The 27,523-nt window shown below is 43.4% G+C and overlaps 1 protein-coding gene across 14 annotated transcripts in view; it reads right to left on the bottom strand.

Annotated features, from left to right (window-relative positions):
* The window catches only part of Add1 (adducin 1), a 107,607-nt gene that overhangs the window by 8,126 nt on the left and 71,958 nt on the right, over positions 1-27,523 (bottom strand). For 5 of the 14 annotated variants that reach the window (XM_045130275.1, XM_045130279.1, XM_045130281.1 and 2 more), the window contains exons 5-14: positions 24,188-24,268; positions 23,809-23,958; positions 15,138-15,281; positions 14,923-15,021; positions 14,331-14,507; positions 10,048-10,392; positions 7,491-7,592; positions 6,791-6,880; positions 5,994-6,086; positions 23-179 (exon numbers count right to left, since the gene is read on the bottom strand). In XM_045130275.1, coding sequence (XP_044986210.1) covers positions 23-179; positions 5,994-6,086; positions 6,791-6,880; positions 7,491-7,592; positions 10,048-10,392; positions 14,331-14,507; positions 14,923-15,021; positions 15,138-15,281; positions 23,809-23,958; positions 24,188-24,268 — 1,438 coding nt within the window. The remainder of the gene's footprint in view (positions 1-22; positions 180-5,993; positions 6,087-6,790; positions 6,881-7,490; positions 7,593-10,047; positions 10,393-14,330; positions 14,508-14,922; positions 15,022-15,137; positions 15,282-23,808; positions 23,959-24,187; positions 24,269-27,523) is intronic. The other 9 variants (XM_045130277.1, XM_045130284.1, XM_004656009.2 and 6 more) reach the window with 3 other exon arrangements.

The raw sequence follows: 27,523 nt of genomic DNA, 5'->3' as shown, positions 1-27,523 counted from the left end.
CCCAAGTCTCAGTAGCACCCACCTTCAGAGCCCTTCTGCTTCCGCTCCACCTCTCTGCGGTACTCCTCCAGCTCACGGTCTGTGAGTGTGTTGAAGGGGTTGGGACCTGTGGTGCTCACGATGACATGTGGCTGGTATTCCTTCTCAATGATGGCCTTGGAGGCTGTCACCAGCTCCCCCTGTGGACAAAAGAGGCTTGGTCTACATGAGCCTGACCTGGTGGGGCCTCCCTCCTCCCAGGCAGGTAGAGGCTGTAGGGGGAGGGGGATTTCCAGTAGCACACAGACACCTCAAGACTGATACCTGGCCTGGTGGGGCCTCCCTCCTCCAAGATAGGCAGCAGGTGGGGGAGGAGGGGTTACAAACAGACATCCTAGAACTGAACTGCCAGGTCCCACAGCCAAGGACAATCTGTAGCCTTTAACAGGTTGTGGTAATATGGGTTGATGCTACACAACAACAAAATAGGAAATGAAGCCCTACCAATGCTCTACAGGTTTCAAAAGCAAAGGCACTTAAGTGCAGAGTCAACAGCAGAGACCCTCTTGGACGAGGATCTCCTCTGACCCCTGCAGACAGGAATGGCAGAGGGTTCTCTCCTAGATATTGCTTACTAAGGCACCCCCTCACACAACCTCAGAAAACGTTCTATGCTACAACAAGCAGAGCAAAGGAAGCATCTGACGATCTGTTTACACTTTAAGAGCATGGACAAGTTCCCACTCTGACTGGTTTATAACCAGCTCCTGACCTAATCCTGAAACATTAAGGGGTAACAGGCTGTCCCCCCAACACCAGAGTTTTCTAATGCATTTGGAAGCTGTGAGAGAAAAAAAAGAAGCAAGCAAGCAAAGCAAAGCACCAAGGCAAATGCTAATTATTCTATAAGAGATGACCTGAGCGGGCACCAATACCACAGTAGGGTAAAGCTGGCTGGGTGGACCTGGGGAAGCATCACAGAGAGGGCGTCAGAGGGCAGTCTGGCCCCCCCCCCACCACACCTGCCCAGTTCTTTGCCCCACAGTTCTGCTTGGCCAGATCTAGGGGAAGAAAGTGACCACGAAGTGCCTTGGGGTTCACTGCTGAGAACATTAACCAGAACTCAACACATATACATTATTAAATGGCAGCTACTAAAAACAAATGAAGCTGGGTGTAGTGGCACACACCTTTAATCTTAGCACTTAGAAGGCTAAGGTAAGGCTAATGTGAATTCAAGGCCAGCCTAGAGCTATAGAATAAGTTTCAAGTCAGCCTGCCTCAAAAAAAGAAAAGAAAAGAAAAATGTAAGAACAAAATTAAAACAGGGGATTCCAAATCATTTTTGTGAGGGCTGGAGCTCACTGCTTTCTGAGGACAGTGTGCCCACACTGCACACTGGCAATTGCTTCTCAGGCAGAGACTGATGTGTCTGGACTAAGTGGTCACTGTCAAGCACACTGAGAAAAATGTATCTGGAGCTGAACATTGACAGAACCTTCAGGAGAGACGGATAGGTCTACAGGAGTCGGTGGCTTTGCTGGAGAACCTGGAGACTCATGGTTGGGGAGCCATCTTTGACCAGCCTCACCTAAAGGTAGTTTTGTCATCTAGAAGCAGCCTGTCACAGCAAGACAGGAAATACAGTGCTTGCCTGTCACTTATTAACTCTGGTTGAAACAAGCCCCATCTACCCAAAGCCTCAGCTTTACTCTCCGTAAGAGGGGCCTACTGGGTTGCCAGCTACAAGATCCCTCCAAGCAGTGGCATCTTGTAACAAAATGTGCGTAACACCTGCAAACCGATGTCACCACCAATAAAATAAGGGAGATCAGGTCTGAGACACATGTTTGTACACATTTAAACCAAATGTCAAAATTATAAAAGCAGGGAGCCTCCCCCCCCATGCTATGACAGCTTGCCTTCAAGGTGCATAAAGGCAAGACCCTTCCCTAGCCCAGGGGCTGACAAGACCAAATGAGAACATCTGTTCATGAAGCACCCAGGTGTCATGCTATATTCAATCATGGCTGAGCATAGTAACTCAAGTTGTCATTGGATGATGAAACAGTATAAAACAAATCTTCAATATAGCTGTTCCAGATGCCTTTTTTCCCCAAATAGTCCCAACATGCCACAAAATCTATGAAATGCAATACAATAGCAATTACTATGACTCAGCTGTAGTTCACAAAACTAAAGTACAGCACCACAGACTGGTACTGCTCTGCATAGCACACATACCAGAGATAAAGGTATTAAGTGACAGATTCACATGGCTTATGGCCCAAAGTACCAACACGAAAGACAAGCTGGAGGTGAAAAGAACACCTAATTTTTCCCTTCTGAGAAGTTCCTTCAGAAGAGGTAGGTGGAAACAAATTCTAAGGATAGGGAAAAATGGGGCCCACTAAATTAATACATAAATATACAAATTAATGTTATTAGCAAGGATTCCAGACAGGAACATAGGAGATTAGCATAAATCTGTTTCTTTCTGTCAGAAAGGCCACTACTATAATGATACTTGTATCTCATGGTAGGTGCTTAGAGTGAAAAGAGCTCCTAGAATTCCATTTGTGCAAAGGGAAAACCTCAAAGACTCTGAACCATGCAACTTGCCACTTCCTGCCTATAGGAACCAAGTTCTGCAACAAGAATTCTGCATCATTAGGGAAGCTTTCCTTCTCCCTGGCCAAGTCACACCAGACACATCTTCTATCCACTGGACACACCGAGTGTACATAAAAGGAAGTCTCACTTTGGGTTCGAAATTTCCATAAATTCTCTTCTGTTACATTAAAAAATTGTCTCACCATAAAAATTAACTCAAGCTGGGCATGGTGGCACATACATTTTAATCTCAGTACTCAGGAGGCAGAGGTAGGAGGACCACTATGAGTTCAAGGCCACCTTGAGACTACATAGTGAATTCCAGGTCAGCTTGACTAGAGTGAAACTCTACCTCAAAAAAAAAAAAAAAAAAAATTACCTCAAGCTGGGCAAGGTGGCACATGCCTTTAATCCCAGTACACAGGGAGCAGAGGTAGGAGGATTGCCATGAGTTTAAGGCCACCCTGAGATTATATAGTGAATTTCAGGTCAGCCTGGGCTAGACTGAGACCCTACCTATGGGGGAAAAAAATTACCTCAGGCTTTTTTTGTTGTTGTTGTTGTAGTTCTGTTTTGTGTTTGTGCTTCCATTTTTTTTTATTTATTATTAATTATTATTATTTTAGTTTCCCGAGGTAGGGTTTCACTCTCTAGTCCAGGCTAACCTGGAATTCATTATGTAGTCTCAGGGTAACCTTGAACTCACAGTGATCCTCCTACCTCTGCCTCCCAAGTGCTGGGATTAAAGGTGTGCACTACTATGCCTGGCTTTGTTGTTATTGTTGCTGTTGTTGTTGTTTTGTTAAATGAGAGAGCATACACAAGAGAGAGAAATGGAGTGCCAGGGCCTCCAGCCACTGCAATCTAACTCCAGGCTCATTCACCACCTTTTGCGCATGTGCAATCTTGCACACTTGTATCACCTAGTGTGTTTGTCTTATGTGGGACCTAGAGAGTCCTTTGCTAAGTCATTTGCTAAGTCAGCTCTATTTTTATTATTATTATTTTAAGCACAGGCTAACCTGGAATTCATTAGGGAAGCTTTCCTTCTCCCTGGCCTAGTCACACCAGACACATCTTCTATCCACTAGACACACTGAGGTTAGGGCTCCATGTGTCCAATGGACAGAAGTTTAGGGCTCAAGACCAGTCTCAGGCTGGTCTTGAACTCACTTAGCAAACCTCCTACCTCGGCCTCCCAAGTGCTGGGATTAAAGACATTCACTACCACACCCTGGAGCTGGGGGAGGGAGAGAGACTATGAATGAATGAATATGAATAGGTGTACCAGGTCCTCCAGTAGCTGCAAACCAACTCCAGATGCATGAACCATTTTGTGTATTTGACTTTATGTGGGTACTGGGAGACTGAACTTGGGTTATTGGCCTTTGCTGGTGAGCACCTTAAGCACTGGGCTATCCCCCAAGCTCTTTATTTTAAAATTTTATTTATTTGCAATCAGAGAGAGAGATAAAAATAAAGACAGACACAAAGAACAGGTGTGCCACAGCCTCCAGCCACTGCAAAAGAACTCCAGATATGTGTACCACTTTGTATATCTGGCTTTATGTGGGCACTGAGGAATCAAAGTCAGGTCATTAAGTTTTGTAGGGAAGTGCCTTAACTGCTGAGCCACCTTTTCAGCCCCAGTCCTTTATTTTCAAAGAAAGCATCTTACTATCTAACCAAGGGCTAGCCTTGAACTCACTATGAAGCCTAGGTTGACCTTAAACCTGTGAAATCCTTCTGCTTTGGCCTCACAAGTGCTAAAATTACAGTAGTGTGCTATCACATCTTGTTCTTTTTTTTCTTTTTTTCTTTCTTATTTTTTCCCTTCTCTTTACTTACTTATGAGAGAGAGAAAGAGAGAGAGAGAATGGGCACTCCAGGGCCTCTGGCCACTGCAAACAAACTCCAGACACATGTGCTATCTTGTGCATCTGGCTTGTGTGGGTACAGGGGAATAGAACTTGGTTCTTTAGACTTGCCAGGCAAGCACCTTAATTGCTAAGCCATCTATCTCTCCAGCCCTCCCCCCTATTTTCCTTTTGAGACAAGATCTTCCTATTTGGCCCAAACTGGCCCTAAACTCATTATCCCAGCACTTCAGAGGCTGAGATAGAAGGATCACTATGTGTCTGAGGCCAGTTGGGAGCTAAAGATTAAGTTTCAGGCCAGCCTGGGATCCTAACTAAAAAACAAACAAACAAAAAAACATGGTCTGGGGCTGGAGAGATGGCTTAGTGGTTAAGCGCTTGCCTGTGAAGCCTAAGGACCCCGGTTCGAGGCTCGGTTCCCCAGGTCCCACGTTAGCCAGATGCACAAGGGGGCGCACGCGTCTGGAGTTCGTTTGCACAGGCTGGAAGCCCTGGAGCGCCCATTCTCTCTCTCTACCTCTATCTGTCTTTCTCTCTCTGTCTGTCGCTCTCAAATAAATAAATAAATGGACAAAAAATATTAAAAAAAAAAACATGGGCTGGAGGGATGACTTCATAGTTAAAGTGCGTGCTTAAAGTGTGTGCCCACAAAGCCAAAGGACTCTGGTTCAATTTCCCAGGACCCACGTAAAGCCAGATGTATAAGGTGACACATGAATCTGGAGTTTGTTTGCAGTGTCTGGAGGCCTTGGTGCACCCATTCTCTGTTTCTCTTGTTCTCCATCTCACTCTTTCTCTCTCTCAAATAAATAAAACTTTAAAAATAAAAATTTTAAAAACACATTTTATTAAAAGGGGCTGATAAAAACTGTCATGTTGGGCTGGAGAGATGGCTTAGAAGATAAGTGCTTGCCTGTGAAACCTCAGGACCCTGGTTCGAGGCTCGATTCCCCAGGACCCACGTAACCCAGATGCACAAGGAGGCACATGCATCTGGAGTTCGTTTTCAGTGGCTAAAGGCCCTGTCGTGCCCATTCTCTCTTTCTCTCTCTCTGCCCAACAAAAAATATTTTTTTAAAAAACTGTCATACCTCTGAAATAACATCTTTCGTGACTTTCAACTGCTATGGTCAAAGATAAACAATTGAGGGAAGGTCTTTTGAGGAGCTGCCACTTCCAGTACAGCCCATAAAAGCCTATCTGGCATTGACATCCTGTAAAAGGCTGACCCTGAAACCTGAAGAAATAAACTAACCAAAGTCACTAAGAACTTCAGAAATGCACACCATCCCTATGGACCATTTCTAACAACTTAGAACACTGGAAACAGTTAAAATACCTCATACCAAATGTTTTAATCAAAAAATAGAGTAGCCAGAACAGATCCTTCTGTACAGTCTCAGAAAGTCCACATCAAGTTACTTCAGTAATTAAGACAGTGTCTGAAGAGGGGAGCTGGGTGGGGGAAGGAAGGGAAAAGAGCACCATGGGCCAACAGGTAGGTAAGGACAGGGCAGTGAGTACCTTTCTAAAAGAGACAGATTTAGCGGGACTAAAGGTCTGCTCTGTAAGCTCGAGCCCTTCGATAGTTTCCGTACAGTCAGAGAGGGGTGCGTCCTGCAACAGTAAACTGAGTCATCAGAGCACACCAGGCCCCACCTTAAGAATATCAACCAAGAGCACAGGATGAAGCCAGATAAGAGCATGCAGCAGGGGCAGTTGTCAACAGTAAATGGGGCAGTGATGACAGAGGTACGTGCAAACACAATAGGAAACTAGGACCATAGCTGGCCAAATTCAAACAATGCAATATTAATCATCTGCCCCTGCAAAGTCAGACTGAAAGCATTGGTGGCATCTTAATTTTAAGAGATAAATACTTACACAATTATCATCAATGTGCCACTAAATGTAGTCATTTTATAGAAAAGCCTGCAAATATGGGCCACATTTACAGGCACCCATCCCTCTGTAACCCAAGCAGCGCTTTGTTGCAGATATAAGTATGGACCAGAACAAGGTCCATCAACCCACCCTCTTCTAGCATTTATCTGGCATTCTGAGGACAGGAGAACCCAGTCTCAAATAGGGTATATACATGCACTATAAGGAGCAGGGCTGGAGGGGTGGACACACCCTAGCATGCTTATTTGATCTAGAACTCAAGTAAAGTAGCTGAGTTATCATATGGACTTTTAACAAAGATAACTGCTGGCCTAGAATACTCACCTCATAACATCATTCTCCCAAGATATGAATAACTTTGGAGCAGATGGTCTTAGTCACCACCCACTAGTGTCAGAGACACTCTGAGCTCTCACCTGGATGAGGCTTCTGTCCATCACTACACCACACAAAACCTGGGACTGAGGACCAGCTGTCTTAATGTCCTGTAAGTTCTGTTCTCGGATCTGAGGAAAGGAAGGAGAAAGGCACATCAGCAGTACAGAAGTCATACTGTGACTTCCAATCATACTAGCTATACACCTGGACCCCAGGCATATGCAAGTTGCACTTCTATTCTGCTTAAACCAATGACTGGGCCCATGATGGCCAGAATGTACCTGCTTGAGGGGTGAGGGACTACAGGGATGAAGGTATTACTCCTGACCTCACACCTTCCAGCCATCTCTGGGAGGGCACAGATCCCTCACTGTATTTAGTAACACTGGGGAAAGATCTGCTGTGAACCCATCTTCTAGTGATGTGAATGGTGATGGATCTCAGAGTCAGACATAGTACACACTGTTCACAGCTCTCTGAATGAACCCTGAAAGGGGCAGCTGTCTGTTCTTGCTAGGATCAGGCTCTGTGGCTTCCACTTCAGACTCATGATTGGGTAAGCATCAGTTCCAGAATCAATAGGGCCCCAAAATGTGAACAACAGTGTGACAAAGGAGACCTCAGTTCCACTAGTGGTAGCAGATGTTCTCTGCTAGAAGCACCCTCTACCACACACCAGTCAGCACCCCTCCTGGTCCCATGCCCACACTCTCACTGAGTGCAGATGGCAAGACATACCTTGTTCCTCATCTCCTGGACTTCTTTTGGGTTAGTGTTCAATGGAACAAACAGGTTAGGGACAGCAGAGGTGGAAGTTTTATGTCCATCCTCTTTAGTCCACTGTAATATCAAGAATAGGCGAAAAGTCAGGATTATGACAACAATAAATGACACCATAGCATACAATTTGTCCACCTGATCTCACATTTGATCATGCACTTAATATCACAGAGGACTGAACCAATGACCACATTTCCTGGATCACCCAGCAGTCCCCATGGGAGTAGGATGTGCCCACATGAAAATCAGTGGATGATGTGAGTCAGAGTAATGACTGCTGGGAAAGGATGTAGAAAACCCACCCAAAATCTGGGGTACAAAGTCTGATGACACAGCTGAGCCCTATAACCCCTGGAGCTACCAGAGAGCCCCTCAGAGACCATTGGTTCAACGCCCTGAGAGTCACCCAACACCAAAGCCAATTGGAAGCATGAGATGACAGGATCATGAGAAGCAATGTGGTGCTACTACCCCAAGAGTAGGAAAAGAGTCTACTGTGAGGCAAGAGTGGGCATCACCAAAGTTTTGCATTAAAATACATGATAGCATCAGAATGCACCACTTGTACACTATTTCAACCATGAAAATTACTGCATTAGTACTTACATAGTAACTACCTAGAAGAGTTTGGTGATGTCAAATATTTTATATAACTTAATACTTTTGTGTTACAAAAATATCCCAAACAAACTTAAAGCGCTTCATGAGTCCTTAAAGGCTGTTTTAGATATCAGTGCACATTGTCAGAATGCTGTACTTTCTACTCATCAATTTTATTTTGGTTCTCCAATCAAGTGTAATCAAGATTTTAGTCAAATTCTTAGGCATGAGTAGGCACTGAACATTAAAACAAGCCATCTTAGAGAGCAAATGTTATGCCTTTCAGAATATTTTCGAGAGGCAATAAAATAGCCATAAACCATAAGACTTTAAAGGAAGCAACAAAACTGTCAAATGCTTAGCCACAGCAAAGGAGTGTGGAATGGGCGTGGAGCCGTGGGTACTCACTGATGCTTATCTTCTGAGATAAAAATAACTCCAGCGTTTTATTAAAAATAATTTTAGTCAAAACATTAAAACAGCCACCTCAGAAGCTTGAATACATTTGAAAAATAACAATTATTATAAATGAAAATATACCAACCTGGGAACACAGTATGGAACTTGTATTACTCCAGAACAATAAGAAACAAATACAAATGCTGAGCAAGGCCCTGCTTTGAGGCATACATAGATTAAAATGCCTAAAGTGATGACTTTTTTCAAGCTAACAGTTACAATGCTGAAAGCTGTTGCTGCATGTGCACTCTGGAAGACTCATCAGACAAAGCAGAATGCCTGCTGCATCATCAGAAAGGGGTTTTGTTTATGAAGTGCACATCCATTAACAAGTTTTAAAAAAAAGAAGAAAGGAAGAAAGAAAAGAAGGAAAACAGAGAAAGACTGCTAAGAGAAAAGCAGCATCCAAACTCTGAACCCAGCCTTAGCCACAGAGAGTCCCTGCCCACGTGGTGCAGCTGCCTGGGAGCACAGAGGCGTCTCATCACACCAGAGGTAAACACACCTTTTTTCCCCCTAATTGAAAGCACTGATAATAAGAACACTTGCTTATCTGTTTGCCCAGTATCTCAGGACCAGCTGGGTTGCCTGAATTCCTGCAGAGCTAGTTGCCCACCAATGGTCTGTCCCCTCACAAGAGACTGTGGTCCAGAATCTTATGGCAATGGGCCTCTCCTACTGTTTAGCACAGGAGCTGGGCAGACTGTCCAAGGCTAGCCTATGAGAGATTAAGACCCATTCTCAGAGGAATGTTTCAGCACCAGGAAATCAAGCATCTTTAAGGGCAAGTAAGAATGCTGAGCAAGTCATATTGAAAGGAACACCCCTGGCGGCGTCTGTCACTGGTGCCTGTAGATGGCCTGCGCTGCACTTGGGTCATGCCGCACCCAGCAGGAGTCAGAAGACTCACTACCATGGCCGTCTACTCACATGCAACAGTCCATGCAGAGGGCAGCTGGCATGAGCAATCGGAGGCTGTGGGACAGAGGGCAGACAACAATGCTGAGAGAAGACAAGGGTCGTTAGAGAACAGGCTGGGAAGCCACAAGGAAAACTGCTTAAGACACTAGAGACAAAGGCTTTGATGAAACCACTGTAGCTTGCAACACAACATTTATAATGGAACAGCCTTTTCAAAAATAAAATTTTAAGAATGCTCAAACACATATTGAGTTAAATGAGACCTCCTGCTTTTAGGTTAGTATTTGTGCTGCATGTTGAGTCAGGTTAGCTGAAATTACCAAAAAGGTACATTATATCTTAAGCAGTTTTAAGCAGACAGCATTACTAGAATTTTAGCAAAGACATAAAGTGGACTTTGGCTCGGAAAGAAAGCAAGTTACTGCAGAAGAGCTCACTGATGTGGTCAGAAGGGGAGGTTCCCAAAGCCTCCGAAGCCCCAGCTGCCCAACTTGCTCTACATCATCTAACTATGAACAGTAAGGTAGGCACAGACCAAGCAGTTGGTAATACAGCTTGGCACGCAGACACCGGACGAGAGAGACTGCAGCAAGGGTTTCACGTGATCGTGTGTAATGTTCGTCCACACCTTAGTCTTCGACTTGGGACTGCTTCCATTCTGCCCTTCCTCAGAAGCTTCATCACCCCGGCCAGAGTTCAGCCACCTTGTCTTCTCTCGCTGCTGCTTCTGAAAACTGTGTCTGAGAGGTGAGCAAGTGCCCGAATCACCGTCACTAGCCAAGGAGTAGCCTGTGACATTGGCAGGAACCTCCACATCGCTGTATTTTTTGGATTTGTCCCTCAGAGCAGGGTATCGATAAGGGTAGCCAGTTCTGTAGCCCTAGGATCCAAGCAGAGGGAAAGACAGTCAGTATTCCAGAACTTACAATAGGGTTTCCCTTTGGAAAACTGGATGGACATATCTACAACGCAAAGCATGCATATCCCTGACTCTACAATCCCATACCTACTCATATCCCCTCAGAAACACAGCAGAAAACAAGTTCACTGTGAGTGGGCCAGACTATGAAAAGCAAGAGCACTTTCATACCAAATGCAGCCTATAGGATTCTGACACATGTACTAAGGACAGAAATTGACCAGCAAAGAACACACAAAACAATCTTTATTGGCCAGGCGTGGTGGTGCACACCTTTAATCCCAGCACTCAGGAGGCAGAGAGAGGAGGATCGCGGAGAGTTCGAGGCCACCCTCAGACTCCATAGTGAATTCCAGGTCAGCCTGGGCCAGAGTGACACCCTATGTCAGAAAAAAAAAGTGCGTGTGTGTAGTTTTTGTTTTCTTTCTTTTTGGTTTTCTGACATAGGCTCTCACTGTGGCTCAGGCTGACCTAGAATTAACTATGTAGTCTCTCAGGGTGGCCTCAAACTCATGGTGATCCTCCTACCTCTGCTTACCAAGTACTGGGGTTAAAGGCATGCACCACCACACCCGGCAAACACACATACACTTTTGTAACAAACATTTTACTTACTACATCATTCATCTTCTACCTTCCTCCCCTATTATATCAGTTACTGTCTAATTTCCCTTTCTCTGTCTTCTAGATAGGTGTTGTAATTACCTTCTTGTTTCTAGAACAAAGCAGCTGATGGGAGGAATGTTTTTATTTTGGCTTACAGGCTCAGGAAAGCTTCAGATGGCAAGGGAAAACATGGCACGCGCAGGAGCTGGACATCCATCTTCACAGCAGGTGGAAAACAGCAGCAAGAGTGAGCTGATCTCTGGCAAGGGGGAGCTGGCTATGATAACCCTAGACCTGCCTCCAGCAAAATGCCTTCTCCAGCATAGCTCCTCTTCCCAAACTGCCATCCACTGGGAACCAAGCACTCAGAACATACAACTTTATGGGGGACATCTGACTCAAACCACCACATCAAGAGAAGGCTAGTGTTCCTGATTATGTGTGCATGAGTGTGATTTTTGTTATTGTTGTTTGTTTGGGTTTTTTTTTGTGTCCCGAGGTAGGGTCTCACTCTAGCCCAGGCTGACCTGGAATTCAATATGTAGTCTCAGGCTGGCCTTGAACTCACAGTAATTCTCCTACCTCAGCCTCCCAAGTGCTGGGACTAAAGGGGTGCACCAACATGTCTGGCTCTGTTTTCTTGATTTTTACTTCATGTCTCCAATAGACTTCTGGGTAGAGGAGCAATGAAATGTAAAGTACTGACCAAGAGGGAACTGTGGGACAAGTAGGCCAGCTCAGAATTCTCACCTTGGCTGCCTGGACCACTGTTTCTCCAGCTGGAATTTTGCCTTCCTTTCCTGAAGTGATAGCACCCTGCACTGCCATCTTACTCCAACTGCTTCTTCTGTCACCTTTCCTTGGCTAGTACAGGCTACAACCTCATTCCTGCCCTTGAGTTCATGACATGCCTGTGATGGTGGTTTGATTCAGGTGTCTCCCCATAAACTTAGGTATTCTAAATACTAGGTTCCCAGCTGATGACAATTTAGGAATTAATGCCTCCTGGAGGGAGTGTATTGTTGGGGGCGGGATTATGGTTGTTATAACCAGCTTCCTCTTGCCAGTGTTTGACACACTTTCCTTCTGATGTTGGCCAGGAGATGGTGTCCACTATGCCATCATTTCCTCCTGCCATCATAGAGCTTCCCTCGAGTATGTAAGACAAAATAAACTCTTTTTCCCACAAGCTGCTCTTGGTCGGGTGTTTTCTGCCAGCAATGCGAACCTGACTGTAACAATTGTATACTTGGGATTTGTTCATAACTTTCTGTACTAGGTCATGAACCCCTCATGCAAGAACTGCATCCACCCACCTGTGACCTGCTGTTCTTCTATTAAGCTAGAATGAACTCCATTCAGTCCAGTGCTACCATAACAACAAAAGGATACAGGCCCTTCTGAAAGCTTTTCTATCCCATATCTCAAATCTTCATCATTAAATGTCTTGGGGCATTAATAGACACTCCTGGGAGGTTTGAAACTATGCCATCAAAGGGAACAGTAATGGTTAACTGTCAACTCAATTGGCTTAGAAACACCTAGAGCATTAGTGAGCATACCTTTCGTTGTGTCTGTGAGGGCTTTACTCAAAATGATTAAGAGGGAAGATACACAATGAATGTGGGCAACACTATCCTGTGGTGGTAGACTTTTTATTCAGTCGTAGACTGAACAAAAAGGGCAATTGGAGAAAGCCAGTTAAGCAATAGCACTCCTATTTCTCTTCTTTCTGACCCACAAAGATGTAAGCAAGCACTTGCTCCTATGTCATGGAACGGAAGGAAAGGATGCACTGCAGCCCTGCCTTCCCTACTACGACAGATTGCATCTTCTCAAACCATAAGGTAAAATAAATCCTTCCTCCCTTAACTTGCATTTGTCAGATAAATTTAGTCACAGCAACAATAAGAACTAATACAGGGTCTGTGTTAGAGCCATTGACCTCATAATGTGTTTTTAATCCCCAGAACAGTCTTCTATTCTGGATCTGTAGAAGTGAATGTTAACAGAAGAGACAGTTCATAGTACATGTTCTCATCTTCCCAAGCTATGTACTACTACCTCCCTTCTGGATCCTAATTATTCTTTATGACTTATCCCTAAGCTCAACTCTACATAAAGTTTTCTCTTTAATCCTTGCAGAAAAACAAAATTACTCATATCCACTAATACAGACCACATCTGCCATTCATTGGTATCACTGTATAGTCCACCCTCCCTATTATGCTAGAAGCTCTACAATCCCAACTTCTAAACCATGCTGTGCTCTGTGTCCTTGTATTAAACAGCCTAGGGGCCCCCAAAGTACACAGGCAGAAGACATCTATAAAACCAAGTAATTAGGCCCAAGCAGCAAGAACTCCCAAGTAAAACAAAACCCCAAACACTAAACTGCTTTAGAAAGCCCCTTGCTTGTTTTCAGGGTGACAGGTACTTAGTGGCTGCCAACTACCCAGCAGCTAACTGCACTCTAAGTCTCCTCAAAGCCCCCAAACAAATTATGCTCAAAAGGTACAACAAGCTGGGCAAGGTGGTGCACGCCTTTAATCCCAGCACTCGGGAGGCTGAGGTAGGAGGATCACTATGAGCTCAAGGCCAATCTGAGACTACATAATGAATTCCATGTCAGCCTGAGCTAGAGTGAGACCCTACCTCAAAATAAAAAAAAAAAAAAACAATAAAAGGGACTGGAGAGATGGCTTAGCAGTTAAGGCACTTACTTGCCTGCAAAGCCTAAGGACCCAGATTCGATTCCCTAGTACCCAAGTAAGCCAAATGCATAAGGGGGCACAAACATCTGGAGTTCATTTGCAATGGCTAGAGGCCCTGGTGAATCCATTCTTTCTCTGTCTGCCTCTCTCTTTCTCTCATATAAATAAAATAAAATAAAATATTTAACCCCCTCAAAAGGAAGTACATCAATAAAAGAAATGTCTATTTCTGTATTTTATCATGATTTAGCCTAGAAGTTGAAAGCCCTGGTGCTTTTTTTAAATTTTATTTATTTACTTATTTTGAGAGAGAGAGAGAAAGTCAGATATATGTAGAGAGAGTGTGGGTGTGCCCAGGCCTCCAGGCACTGCAAATGAGCTTCAGACACATGCACCACTCTGTGTACATCTGGCTTATGTGGGGGCTGGGAATGAACCTGGATTCATAGGCTTCACAGGCAAGTACCTTAACCACTAAGCCATCTCTCCAGCCCTTCCTCATGATTTTTGAGCTTGGCAGCATTCAATTAGTGCTTTCAGAACAAAAATTTTAATCACAAGTGGCAACACCATTCTTACCAGATTATCGAGCATCCTCATAAGAGCTTCAAATTCTTGCTCCCCAATCAGCCACTTGGGAGGTGACCCAGTGCCTTCCCCTGATGGAGTACCCAGGGAACGGGATTTAGCTTTGTACTTCTCAGGATCCAACAGGACTAAGTTGTCAGGTCCTCCAGCACTGGCAAGAGTTCGAACCTTTTCCAAAATAAGCAAACACTATGGCTCAATTCCATAGGGACATCAAGAGAAGCAGACGACCATAAGAAATACTTGAACAACAACAACAAAAAAATCACTGGTGTAAGAATAAACATGTAGAATAGTGGTAGCACTGATCAGAAGATCATTTTCAGTTTTTCTTCAGAATGACAAAAATATTGGGCACTTATGAATGGCAAAAAAAAGGAAAAGTAAAGCACTTTTCAGGATTGTAATAGGTCTGGGATTTAAGTCAATGAAATGTTATTTGTCCTGGTCAAGTACCAAATGAACACATCTTTGGCAGGGAGATTGTTCAAAGCCTCATTCTTGAAAGACAACTAGTAGAAAATCTACATGAATCCTAGCAACATCTGAGAAAAATAGATTGTATGGGATGGCCATTACCTACCTGGATCTCACAGGCGACCACAAGGTTATGGATATAATAGAAGGCCTCCTCAACACTCTCTCCCACTGACACGAGTCCATGATTACGCAGAATAAGAACCTAAGAGTGAACATGGGAGGTCTATGGAACTAAGCAAAAAAAAAAAAAAAAGACTAATATTTCTCTATGTTCTTCTTGCCTTTATAACTGACATACCAGATAAGATGCCTACTGACCTTGCTTTTAGGCCCCAGATTCTTCTGAATCAAAACTTTTTCCTCCTCATCAACCAGAATGCCATGATAATCATGATAAGCCACCTCTCCAAGGGAAAGTGCCTCTGGGGAGATTGGTAAGAGCCCACATTTCATTGCAGAGACCTGGAAACCAAGTGGTTACCATGATGAAAGAAAAACCAGAGTTAATTTGCAACTCAAAATATATAATTACTTTCCTTACAGAAATAAAATGAAAGTAAAAAAAACAATTTAGTGTGTGTATGTAGTATGTGCGATATGTGCACATGTGTGCACTCCAGGTACACATAAGTGCAGACACCAGAGGAAGACACCAGGTGCCCTCTTCTATCACTCTTCCACTTCCATTTATCTGAGACAGAGTCTTAACTAACAAAGAGCTTTTTGCTTTTGCCTGTCACCTAGACCAGCTGACAAGGAAGTCCTAGCAATCCTTCTGGCACTGCCACCACCACCAGCTCTGGTGTAATAGGCATGTATGACCATGCCCAGCTTTTTTTTTTTTTTTTTTTTGTAGGCAGGGTCTTCTCTAGCCTAGGCTAACCTAGAATTCACTATGTAGTTTCAGGGTGGCCTTGAATTCAGTGATCCTCCTACCTCTGCCCTTCAAGTGCTGGGATTAAAGGCGTGTGCCACCACACCAGGCTCAATACCCAGCTTTTTACATGAGCGCTAGGGATTGAACTCAGGTCTTCGTGCCTCTGCAGAAAGTATTCTTGACCACTGAGTCATCTATCTAGCTCCTGAAAACTGTTTTTGTTTTACTCTCAGAAATAAATAAACCCATTGCTGGGTGTGGTGGCGCATGCCTTTAATCCCAGCACTTGGGAGACAGAGATAGGAGAATCGCAGAGAGTTCGAGGCCACCCTGAGACTACATAGTGAATTCCAGGTCAGCCTGGGCCAGAGTGAAACCCTGCCTTGAAAAACCAAATAAATACATAAATAAACCCATGAACTTAGATATAAACTTCACTTCAGTAACTGGGCGAGCTTAGGAGAAAACTCATGTCTCAGGGATTTTTTCCAATAATTTTCCAATAATTACAGTAAAAGCCAGGTCTTTACTTATAAGATGATAAGATGGTAAGTCAGAGTTTAGTACGAGTGCAAAAAGTTCTCATCAGATGAATGACCATGTCTCAAACAGGCATACTCCAACTGCTGCAATGTTTTTTGGTATTCTTTTTTAACTTTTTGTGGCAAAATACCTCAAAATTAGACAAAACTAAATTTATAAAAGTTTAGGACCATTATACTTTATAACTTCTCTACATTCTACTTAGATAGAATTGAATCTTAATCTAAGTAGCAAGGTATAGTGGCACAGACCTGTCACCCCAATTACTCAGCAGAGGACCCCATATTTAAAGCTTTTCTGTGCTACAGACCTGGCCCAAAATTAAAAGTAAAAAAAAAAAGGGGGGGGTCTGGGATGTGGTTCAATAGTAGAGTGCTTATCTAGCAAGTTTGAGGCCTTGGGTTTAATCTCTAGTACTACAAAGAAAAATAAAAATTTCATACAGCCTTTAGAAATTTGCCTTAGACTATGGTACTTTAAAAAAATATATTTTATCTATCTATTTGAGAGAGAGAGAGACAGACAGACAGACAGAGAGACAGGATGAGCATGCCAGGGCCTCTTGCCACTACAAACGAACTCCAGACACATGCACCACCTTATACTTCTAGCTTCATGTGGGTACTGGCAATCAAACCTGGGTCCTTTGACTTTGTTGGCAAGCTCCTTAGCCACTAAGCCATCTTTCCAGCCCAGAAGATGGTACTGCTAAAGATCATGCACAGATAACACCATTATAACTTGAGACTAACAGGTTCTCAAGATTCAAGTAATTTCTATGGACATAAAAAAGTTAAAGTGATATTAGAATATTTAGTTCCTTTCCTAGTATCAGACTTCATATAAGAAATTTCCAGAGCCGGGCATGGTGGTGCAAACCTTTAATCTCAGCACTTGGGAGGCAGAGGTAGGAGAATTCGAAGCCACCCTGAGACTACCTAGTGAAATCCAGGTTAGCCTGAGTAAGACCTTACCTTGGAAACAACCCCAACAAAGAAATTTCCAGGCTGAAGAAATGGCTTAGCAGTTAAGGTGCTAGCCTGCAACATTCCAGATCCCAGGTAAGCCAGACACACAAGGTAACTACAGTGGTTTGATTCAGGTGTCCCCATAATCTTAGATGTTCTGAATGTTAGGTTCCCCAGCTGATGGCAATTGGAAATTAAAGCCTCCTAGAGGTGGTATATTGGTGGGGGTGGGCTTATGGGTAATAAGTTATAGCCAGTTTCCCCATGCCAATGTCTGGCATACTCTCCTGTTGCTGTTGTCTACCTGATGTTGGCCAGGAGGTGATGTCTATCCCTCTACTCATGCCATTGTTTTCCCCTGCCATCATAGAGCTTCCCCTCAAGTCCATAAGCCAAAATAAGCCTTTTTGCTTTTCCCTACAAGCTACTTTTGGTCAGGTGGTTTCTGCCACAATGCAAACCTGATTATAACAATGATGCAACATGTGCAAGATTGCACATGCGCACAAGGTGGTACACATGTCTAGAGTTTAAATTCAGTGACTGGAGGCCCTGGCACACCAATTCTCTTTCTCTCTCAGTTAAAAAAAAAAAAAGAAAGAAAGAAAAGAAATTTCCTAGCCAAGTATCAGAGTTGCACACCTATAATCCCAATACTCAGGAAGCTGAGGTAGGAGAATCATGAGTTTGAGGCTATCCTGGGCTACATAGCAAGCGCCTTTCTATAAAAAAATATTTTCCAGGTGTGGTGGTGCACACCTTTACTCCCAGCACTAGGGAGGCAGAGCTAGATGGATTATCATGAGTTCAAGGCCACCCTGAGACTACATAGTGTATTCCAGGTTAACCTGGGTTAGAGTGAGACCCTATTTTGAAGAAAAAACAACAACAACAAAAAAACACCTTATCCAGGCAGGAGAGGTGGCTTAGCAGTTAAAAGCACTTGCCTGCAAAGCCTAAGAACACAGGTTCAATTCCCCAGTACCCACATAAATCCTGATGCACATGGTGGTACATGCATCTAGAGATTGTTTGCAATGGCTCGAGGCCCTGGTTCACCCATTCTTTCTCTCTTTCTCTCTCCCTCTCTCAAATAAATAAAATATAGTTTTTGAATTATTATCAAACAAAGTTGTTTGGATACTTCTGCTTGTTTTATTTATGTAGTGCTGGGGACTGAATTCAGGGTCATGAGCATGCTGGGCAAGCGCTACACCACTGAGTAATACACCTAAGTATTGTGGAGCAGGATGCTAGGGACAGGGTTTCACTGTGTATGCCAGAGATTCCCAAATACCTAGATTATAGGTATGTAACCCATGTCTGGCCACTAATACCTTTAGGGGGGGATGCATGCACATGTGTGCTCAGGCACGTGGGGGCCAGACGTCCATGTTGGGTGTCTTCCCTAGTTGTTCTTCACCTTTTTCTTTGAGACAGGCTCTCGCACTGAGCCTAGAGCTCACTGATTTGGCTTGACTAGCTTAGCCAGTAAGGCCTAGGTATTCTTGTGTCTTCCTAAGTCCTGGAACTGACATGCAGCATCTTACACGGGTACAAGGACTCTGAACTTGGGTCCTCATGTTGGCACAACAACAAGCACTTTACCCACTGAGCCATCTCCACAGTCCTTTTGTGTTTTTTGGCAGGTGTATATGAGTGTATGCGTGTTCTTATATGTGTACACGTGTGAGGAGGCCAGAGGCCAACGTTAGTTGTCTCCCTCAATTATTCATCACCTTATTCTTTGAGACAGGGTCTCTTGCTGCAACTGGAGGTCATCAGTTCAGCTAGACTACCTAGTCAGCAAACACTGGGGAACCTCCTTGTCCCCATCTCCCATGGCTTGAGATTATAGGCATGTATCGCCTCACCTGGCTTTTAGATGGGTGCTAGGGATCCAAACCCACGTAGTTCTCATGCTTGTACAGAAAGCACTTTAAACTGAACTATCTTCCAAGCCTCCTTTCATAACATTTTTTTTCAATTTTTTAATATTTATTTATTTGAGAGAGAGAGATGGAGAGAGAATGGGTGCACCAGGGCCTCTAGGCACGGCAAAAGAACTCCAGATGCATGTGCCACCTTGTACATTTGGCTTACATGGGTCCTGGGGAATCAAACCCAGGTCCTTTGGCTTTGCAGGCAAGCACCTTACCACTAAGTCAACCCTCCAGCCCTCCTTCTTTTAAAACTTATTACATGGTAGCTATCTACAACCATACTCTCAAAAATACCTCTAATGATTCTTAAAATTTTGGTTAGTTTGGTATTGAAAAAGTGTGCATGTTTAAGGAAAAATATTGTATCATTCCAAGAATAATACATCTATTAAAATTCTGATGTTGACATTAGAAATCACGTTGGAAGATGGTGGCATACTAGCTGCAACAAAGCAGCCTAGAAAGGGAAATAAACAGAAACACAGCAAAATACAGTCTTCTACTAAAAAGTGAAGGTGTATAAGTTATTATCAACCACAGCAGAGAAGCAAGAGAAACCAAGATCTTCCAGAAAGGAGGAAGCCAGCTAGAATCCCACCAAGGCAGTCCTAATCCATGAGCCCACCCACTTGGTGGCATGTCTGTTATGGGGGAAACCAACCACTCTCTAATTAGTATGGAGGCTCACTCCATGGCTGATAGTGAAAACCTACGACAGGGGTAGACATGAGCCCTAGGGGTTTAACGCCTGCTGGTGTCTGGCTAAATGCATATACTATGCTCACAAAACTGCCTGGTAAGCACTTCTCTCTTTTTTTAAAAAATGTATCTTGCTTATTTATTTGACAGATAAAGAGAAAGAGCTAGAAAGAGAATGAGAGAGAGAAACAGGGAAAGAGAGAGAGAGAGAATGGACGCACCAGGGCCTCCAGCCACTGCAAATGAACCCCAGATGCATGCACTTCCTTGTATATCTGGCTTACATGGGTCCTAGAAATTGAACTAGGATCCCTTGGCTTTGCAGGCAAATGCCTTAACCACTAAGCCATCTTCTCCAACTCCCCCTGGTAAGCACTTAATGTTCATACCCATATATTAATGCTACTCTCACTTTAGTTAGTGAAGCTTCTCTTTTCAGATGGCAGTGACCTTGAGATGACTCAGAAGGCACCATAGTGCTGAGAAATGACAGAGGAGTGCTCAGCACTGAAATACCTCTATCATACCTTCCATGGCTCAGAGTCTATATTGCAGAAGAGGTGCGGAAAGAATGTAAGAGCCAAAGGAAGGGTAGGACTCCTTACAATGTGCTCTTCCAGACAAAAAATGGTCTGGATATCCATGACCTTGCAGTGTCTGACACCACCTACGCAAGACCATCATAATAGGAGGAAAAGATGATGACATCAAAATAAAAGAGAGACTGATTGAGAGGGAGGAGGGGTATGAGAGAGAGTGGAGTTTCAAAGAGGAAAGTGGGGGAAGGGAGGGAATTACCATGGGTTATTGTCTATAATTATGAGAGTTGTCAATAAAAGTTAAAAAAAAAAATGGACTGGAGGGATGGCTTAGCAATTACAGTGTTTGCCTACAAAGCCAAAGGACCAAGGTTCAATTCCCCAGGACCCACATTAGCCAGATGCACAAGTAGGTGATTACATCTGAGTTTGTTTGCAGTGGCTGGAGGCCCTGGTGTACCCATTTTCTCACTCTCTCTCTCTCTCCCTCTTTCTCTGTCAAATAAATAAACAAACAAAAATAAAATATTTAAAAAAAAATATTTTATTTAGTTCAATTTCTAGGACCCATGTTGGGCTGGAGAAATGGCTTAGTGGTTAAGGTGTTTGCCTGCAAAACCTAAGGGCCTAGGTTAGATTCCCAGAACCCATGTAAACCAGATGCACATGGTGGTGCATACATTTGGAGTTCATAGAAAAAAGAAAAAAGACTCACATGTTGGGATGACTTAGCAGTAAGGCAATTTCCCAAAATGCTTAAGGACCCAGGTTCAATTCCCCAGTACTCATGTAAAGCCAGATGCACAAGATGGTATGTGTCCTGAGCTCATTTGCTAAAGGCCCTGGCATGCCCATTCTCTCTCTCCCTTTCTATTTGCCTCTGTCTCTTTCTTTTTGTATTTTTATTTATTTACTTGAGAGCGACAGAGAGAAAGGGGGGAGAGAGAAAGAGGAGGGGAGAGGAGAGAGAAAGAGAGAGAGAGAGAGAGAGAGAATGGGCACGCCAGGGCCTCCAGCCACTGCAAAGAAACTCCAGAGGCGTGCGCCCCCTTGTGAATCTGGCTAACGTGGGTCCTGGGGAATTGAGCCTTGAGCTGGGGTCCTTAGGCTTCACAGGTAAGCGCTTAACTGCTAAGCCATCTCTCCAGCCCTGTCTCTCTCTCTTAAATAAATAAATATTTTTTTAAAAAGTCATATGCCTAGCTGGGTAGAGTTGTACATGCCTATAATTCCCATACTCAGGAGACTAAGGCAGAAAAATCAGAGTTGTACTCAGCTTGGGATTGCATAGGGAGGCCTTGTCACAAGAGTTAAAGGCAAAAAGCTTGCTGTAAAGTGGCTACACAGTGAATTCCAGGCTAGCCAGAGCTACGTAACAAGACCCTGTCTCAAAAAAATGGAGTGGGGAAGAGAGGAAAAAATTATGTTAAGAAAGTCAAACCAGGGCCTACTCTCCAGTTGCTATGGTCCACCTTATGTTGGCCAGAGGGTGATGTCTGCTCATGTTGTAATTTTTCCCTGCCATCATGGAGCTAGCTCCTTGAGTATGTAAGAAAAAATAAACTACTTTTTTTCCCAAAGCCATTCATCATTGGGGGATTTCTATCAACAATGTGAACCTGACTGCAACAGTAAAGTGGTACCAAGGAGTGAGATTGCTACTAGATACCTGACTGTGTGGCTTTGGCCTTTGGAGCTGATTTTCAAGAGGAATGTGAAAGAATTTGAAACCTTGGCCTGAGAGATGCCTTCCAGTGCTGTAAGTACAGCTTGATGGACTGTTCTGGTCAGAGTTGAAAGGCCTGAATGCAGCAAGAACTATGGCCTGTGAAGTTTGGCTTATGAGGGTAACAAAGAGCTTTGCCTGAACTGGGCTAGCAGCTTGGGGGGGAAGCTTCCTGTTATGCCTGGGTGAGAAGTTGTGCAGGGTTGCTTTGCATAGAAATGAACTGGTGTGAGCAGAGGGATATGGCACAGAAAAAATGAAATTTCTGGGCCTAAACTGCTGCCCATTCACCTGAAAATTGTTTGAGAGCCTACAACCTTTGAGATTGGACCAGCTGACCTGCATTGGGGTGACAGAAAGAATGTAGACTCTTCTGAAGGGGGCTGACTGTGCAAGGAGTGTCCTGCTCTTCAAAGTCTGCTTTATTGCCCCCTGGATTAACAAACTGCCACCCTACCTGGTTTGTGGAGTATAAGAAATGCAGGAAAGAGAGGGTCATTGAGTTTGCCACACAGTCTTGTGTTTTGGAAATGGCCATGGACAGTGTGAAGCAGGTTTGCTGGATGTCTGCATGGAGACCCCATGGGGCCATGAGGATGAACCGTGGGTTGCAGTGGTGACCCAGTGAAGATGCCAGGACCAGAAAATGGCTGGCAGCTTTCCAGGACTGTGAGTAGCAAAGCTGGAAGGGTGGAATTGGAAGTCTAGAGACATGCTGCTGGTTAGAATTATCAGACTGGGAGATTTGTCACTAAGTAGAGTTGTTGGACTTGGAGTTACCCGGTTTGGTATTTGCCCTATTTAAATCATGTATTGCTTGAGTATTTCTTTGCTATGCCCAATACCATCTTTTGCAGTGTGAATGTTTATTCTGTGCCATTATGGGTTTGTGGAGAGGATTTGTTGGTATTATGGCTCAGATCTTGGATTATGGGGATGTTTGAACAATATTAAGATTGAAAAAAACTATGGGGACTATTAAAGTTGGACTGAATGCATTGTATTCGAGAAAGAAAGAAAGAAAGAAAGAGAGAGAGAGAGAGAGAGAGAGAGAGGGAGGGAGGGAGGGAGGGAGGAAGGGAGGGAAACAAAGTCAGTCAAACCAAGAGCCAGGCATGGTGGCGCATGCCTTTATTCCCAGCACTTGGGAGGCAGAGGTAGGTGGCCTGAGTTGGAGGCCACCCTGAGATTACATAGTGAATTACAGATCATCTTGGGCTAGAGCAAGACCCAACCTCAAAAAAAAAAAAAAAAAAAAAAAAAGTCAAACCAAGGACTTGGGAGTGTAGCTTAATGATAGAATATTTGTCTAGGCTTTGGTTTGATCCCCACCTAGCACCCCCCCCTCAACATACACATGGAAAGGGAGGGAGGGAATCAATAAGCTTTGTGATTTTTTTTTTTGATCTAACAAAATTTGATTTATTTACTTGTTACAAGCAAGAGCAATTCAGAAAAAATGTAAAATGCCTCTCATAAAACAGCGTTAAAAATTTTAAAGCCCTACCCGGGCGTGGTGGCGCACGCCTTTAATCCCAGCACTCGGGAGGCAGAGGTAGGAGGATCGCCGTGAGTTCGAGGCCACCCTGAGACTACAAAGTGAATTCCAGGTCAGCCTGGACCAGAGTGAGACCCTACTTCGAAACTCCCCCCCCCCAAAAAAAAATTTTAAAGCCCTTAGGGGCCATACTCACTGCAGCCCCTGCTGGTGTGTGAATGTGCACAATACACTTGGCATCTGGCCGGGCAGCATAAATGGCAGAATGTAATGTGAAGCCAGCTTGATTTACTCCTAGGTTAGTACTTCCACGATCCACTACATCTCCTTGTAAATTGACCTTAACCTGCAAATAAAAAATAAAATTTTAATGCCAACAGGTCTTCAAGGCACCATTACCAAAGCATATAAACCTAAGCTCAAAGTGTTTCTAACTTCTACCAAAGGTTCTTTTCTAAACAGTCATTGATTTTACATGTTCAACTAAACTCTCCCATTCCTTGGGTTTTACATGGGCAACTAGACTTGAAGGTATTTAAAGATCAACATAATGCCAAAGAGAAGGGCATCCTCACCAAGCTGGATGCAGTCACTTCACTGTAGAGAAGACCAAAAGGTACAATGAGGAAGTGTTCCTGCTCAGAGTTCACCCTGGTCTGTGGAAAAAATGACCAAGTTAGTTTAGAAGTTCAACTGAAATTACCTATGTCTTTCGAACCACAAACTCTCATAGGTGAACTATGCAAGAAAATAAAGTACAGAAACAACCACAAAACTAAGAGGCACTAGAAACTTTATTCTTATATAGCAATTGAACTTATCAAGTACATTTAAGTATTCCTTGGTCATAATGAAAGTGACTTTAATAAAGAACACACTAACTCTTCTTCTGACCCTTCCTTAAGTACCTTTCTGTATCTGTCTCTGAATTATCTCCCCTCATCTGCTTTCTTTCTGTGCACCTTTTCTTTTCCTCTCCTCTCCCCACCCCTTGCTTCTCAGCTCACACTCAGCTCCCCTTTCCATCCCGTGCTAATCCACCATATGCTGTCAATTCTGGCAGTGCTGTAGTCTATCGCCAATTGTCCTACCTTCCTGCAGCCCTATTCCATGCCTAAAACTCCCACTCTGGGCTGATAATAAAATATTATTGGGCTGGAGAGATGGCTTAGCTGTTAAGGTGCTTGCCTCAGAAGCCTAAGGACTCAGGTTTGATTCCCCAGTACTCATGTAAGCCAGCTCCACAGGTGGCAAACACATCTGGAGTTCATTTGCAGTAGCCAGAAGGCCTGGCATGCTCACTTGCCAGCATACGCACACACACACACACACACACACACACACACACACACACACACACACTCCTTCTCTCTCTCTCTCTCTCTCTCTCTCTCTCTCTCTGTCTCCGCCTCTTTCCCACCCTCTCAAATAATAAATAAATAAAAGCTGGGTGTAGCAGCACACGCTTTTAATTCCAGCATTTGGGAGGCAAAGGTAGGAGAATCACCATGAGACTACAGAATGAATTTCAGGTCAGCCTGGGCTAGCTAGAGTGAGACCCTACTTTGAAAAAACCAAAAAATAAAAATATAAAATATGTTCTTACACCTGCACACACACAAAAGAACACACCAGTTTAACACTAGCCCTCCAAAATGTCGATTAGAAACTACAGAGTTCTTCTATTGCCATCAGCTTCATTGTGAAATGGTGTAGCTCTTTAGGGATAGAATGATGGCCAAAAAAAAAAAAAAAAAAAAATCGTTTTGAGTTTTCTAGTGAGGAAGATGGCTCAGTGGATAAAGACATGTGCTAAAAAAAAAAAAAAAAAAAAAAAAAAAAAAAAAAAAAAAGACATGTGCTCAAAAATTTTTTCAAAAAAAAAAAAATTTTTTTTTCAAACTGTCTTTATGGGCCGGGTGTGGTAGCACACACCTCAAATCTCAGCACTGGGAGGCTGAGGAAGGAGGATCACTGTGAGTTTGAGGTCAACCTGAGATTATATAGTGAATTCCAGGTCAGCCTAGGCTAGAATGAGACCCTACCTGGGGGGAAAAGTCTTTTTGTTTGTTTGGCATATATGTGCAGTATAAACGTGTATACAGACGTGATCCCCTAGTGCAGGCACTTTGAATACACATGCGTGTGTGTAAGAGTAGTGTGCCTGAAGGACAGAGTGTGCAGTTCAGTTGACAGTTCTCCACCTTATTTTATTGAGACAGGGTTTCAGGGATCCTCTGTCTCTGCCTGAATGCTCAATGCATGGAGGATAATGGAAAATGACAATGGTCATAATGACAGCCATCTCTCCTTACTGCTTAGTCTACTTTTTAAACAATCTCTACAGCACCACATCATCACCCCTCTGGTTTGTTTGCTTCTTCCACAACAAATTCATTCAACATAGATATGGCACTATGAATCCAGCATATATTAAACACAAGGACTATAGCAATAAAAAGGAGCCTTTCCCACAAAAAAAAATGATAAAATAAGTTTAGGATATACTCAAATGAGTTCCTATAAGCCAGATATGGTGAGGCACACATGTAACTGAGTTCAAGCTCAGTCTGGGTGACACTCTGTCTCAAAATGCTTTCCAACAGGTTGAGTTGGAGTACATTACACATTTGCTACTCATTAAGAAACCTCCTAATGCCGGGTGTGGTGGCGCACACCTTTAATCCCAGCACTCGGAAGGCAGAGGTAGGAGGATCGCCATGAGTTCAAGGCCACCCTGAGACTACACAGTGAATTCCAGGTCATCCTGAGCTATAATGAGACCCTACCTTGAAAAACTGAAAATAAATAAATAAATAAATAAATAAATAAATAAATAAATGGAGAGAAAAGAAAAAAGAAACCACTAATACTAAGTAGGTTTAGGTATAGTGTTTGTAGAAAATAACTTCAGAGGCTAGGGAGATGGTTCAATAGTTAAGAGTGTTTGACTGCAAAGCCTGCTGGACCAGGTTCAAATCTCTAGTACCCATGTAAAGATAGATGCACAGAGTGGCGCATGTGTCTAAATTTCATGTGCAGTAGTAGCAAGAAGCCTGGTGCACTCAATTTCTCATCTTCTCTGTCTCCCCTACCTTTAACAATAAATATTAAAAAATAAAATAAAATAACTTCAGCTGTTTAGTCAATCCATCTTCCTAACCTTTCTAATGACTTTTGAAGTGACCCAAATGGGCTGGAGAGACGGCTTACCTGCAGAGCCTAATGACCCGGGTTCAATGCCCCAGTAGCCACATAAAACCAAATGCACAAACTGGTACATGTGTCTATAGTTAGTTTGTAGTGGCTAGAGATCCTGGCATGCCCATTCTCTCTACCTAGCTCTCTAGCTGTCTATTTGCCTCTTTCTTTCTCTATCAAATAAATAAATAAAAATATTTTTTTAAATGTGGCCCAAACAAAAACACACCCTAGGTCTTTTTTTAAATGATGTGGCCACTTTCCATGTCTAACAAGACCTGCCTCGTTTCTTCCCCTAGCAAATGCTCACTGAAAGCATACTATGTTATGGGTACTGTGCTACAGTAATAAATAAATAGAAGACCAAGATCAGGAGCATTATAACAACCAAAAGGTTCTTTCACACACTGAGCATAAATCTGTCTTACTGTGTTTTCAATACTACTTCTAATATACAACACAGAACAACTTCTATGTCCCTTCTCATCCTTCTACAACTTGTGACTTAGTTTCTGTTTACAGTGCTAGGGATCAAACCCATGAATCCTTACACATACTAAGCCAGTGCCCTACCAATGAGCTATATATCATCAGCCCTACAATTTAGTTCTCAAACAGCTGAAACTACACTCTCCCCTTACTGCCATTTTCTTATGCTAACCTTAAATGATTCCCTCAGTACAGTGAATTAGGAATTCCTAATTCCTCAA

This window comes from Jaculus jaculus, chromosome 11 (assembly GCF_020740685.1).
Source record: "Jaculus jaculus isolate mJacJac1 chromosome 11, mJacJac1.mat.Y.cur, whole genome shotgun sequence".
Classification (NCBI taxonomy): Eukaryota; Metazoa; Chordata; class Mammalia; order Rodentia; family Dipodidae; genus Jaculus; species Jaculus jaculus.
This window is presented reverse-complemented; position numbering and strand designations above follow the sequence as displayed.